At 33.2% G+C, this 1,662-nt stretch overlaps 1 protein-coding gene across 1 annotated transcript in view; it reads right to left on the bottom strand.

The window, feature by feature from the left end:
- Window positions 1-1,659, bottom strand: part of LOC111404484 (alpha-amylase 3, chloroplastic-like) — a gene marked incomplete at its 5' end in the record, with an annotated part of 5,546 nt that extends 3,887 nt beyond the window's left edge. Inside the window, 2 exons of the mRNA XM_023033283.1 lie at window positions 314-420; window positions 1,471-1,659. Coding sequence (XP_022889051.1) covers window positions 314-420; window positions 1,471-1,659 — 296 coding nt within the window. The remainder of the gene's footprint in view (window positions 1-313; window positions 421-1,470) is intronic.
- Between the last annotated feature and the right edge of the window lie 3 nt (window positions 1,660-1,662).

Genomic DNA, 1,662 nt, shown 5'->3' with positions numbered 1-1,662 from the left:
TACAATTATTTATAGGACAGAAATAAAATATCAATGATCCTACCTACCAAACTTAAATATATTCTAATCTTCTAAACAAGGAAATAAAATATATGTCAACAATAATAGTTTCATAAGGTATGGTAGTCAATAATCCTTCAAATCAGCACCAAATATCTCGGAATCTTCAACATTATGAATCAAGAATTTTACCCTTCAACATAACATTGGAAGAATAAAATTGTATTGATCACCAGTTACTTTTCAATATTGTACGCACTAGCTACTTTTATAACACAAAGCCAGGAAGAAGAATCTGGCATATTTAACTAACCTCAGCCAGTGTAACCATTCCTTGATATCCTTTCTTACAAATTCTTGAGAGTGATCAATGTTTGGAGCAGCATGGAAATTATCTCCACTACTCTTGTTGCCCCTTCCCTGATAGAGAATGATATCACATCACTTCATTTAGAACCAACTCTTTAAATAGCAATATAGATAATTCTATCGATTTTTGGCTGAATGGTATACAAAACAGGGTGGCTCAGGCAAAATGTAGTTTCATTCGTTAAAAAAAGCTGCTGCTGCAGTCACTGCTTTCAAAAAAATTCACCAACTAGGTCACATAAAAGTTCGTCTCAAAATTTAAAATTTGTCAATATATCTACCATATGTCAGTCAGAACACGAAAGGGAAATGATTTATTCAAACAAAGAGAACTTTCTTTTATGTCCTCTAAAAAGGGCAAAATAGAGATAGGCACAATGGCATATAAGAACATTAAAAGAGTAGCAACTGAAAAGTGGAAGAGGGGGTATTTTGACATTTGTCAATCTTTTTTACATGACACATTGAAGAGATATAATATGCATGTCATATCTGGTGCTTTTACCTGTAGCAACAATATACCAAAAAAAAATCTTCAGCAATATGAAATACCAATAACACAATCTTACTTTATTGTGTGCTAGCCATATGTAAATGGGCTTTCACCATGACAAGGCTATCCATAGTAAATTTTCTTGGAAATGGAAAAAGAAACAAAAGACCCCTACCAACTTAAGAATACTGAAGGTTAGAAACTTAAATCCCTTGTCCATATTTCTATATTTCAATGGAGGAATCCAAATTGGTTTGTAGTCATTTTATGAACTTTTCATCATAAACTAAAGAAACAAATAAGTGACAATGTATAAGTATAAAAAATACTTGAAGGTGTTTTAGAGAAATATTATATCAAAATGAACAAAAGAAAAGAATATAACACCAATTTGATCTATGCAAATGCAAATAGATGGGATTAGCATTTTTTGGGTAATCTGTCTTCTTTTGTTTAGGACAGGCGACCAAAGAACTCTACCAGTAATATTTTCATCTCAATGGCAGATTATGAAGAAAGATGTATCAATTATGATCTATCCGACCTGCCTTTTTTGGTCTCTAACTTCTTAAAATGTTCTGGAACTTCCAAGACAACGGTTAGTGTACCTGGAAATGTGGATCATCAGCAACGACTGCACGGTCATCCCAGTTCAAATGACCACCAAAAATATTCCAAACACCATTTTGATTCTTGTATTGTGCACATCGGTGGTTCAGGACAACATCCCCAAGAACCCTAACACCAACTTCATGGAGTTCCTTCACAAGAATCTTTAATTCATCAATGTTTCCATACCT

The sequence above is a fragment of the Olea europaea genome, chromosome 11 (genome assembly GCF_002742605.1).
Source record: "Olea europaea var. sylvestris chromosome 11, O_europaea_v1, whole genome shotgun sequence".
Taxonomy (NCBI): Eukaryota; Viridiplantae; Streptophyta; class Magnoliopsida; order Lamiales; family Oleaceae; genus Olea; species Olea europaea.
Note: the sequence above shows the minus strand (reverse complement) of the source record. Positions and strands in the feature narration are given on the sequence as shown.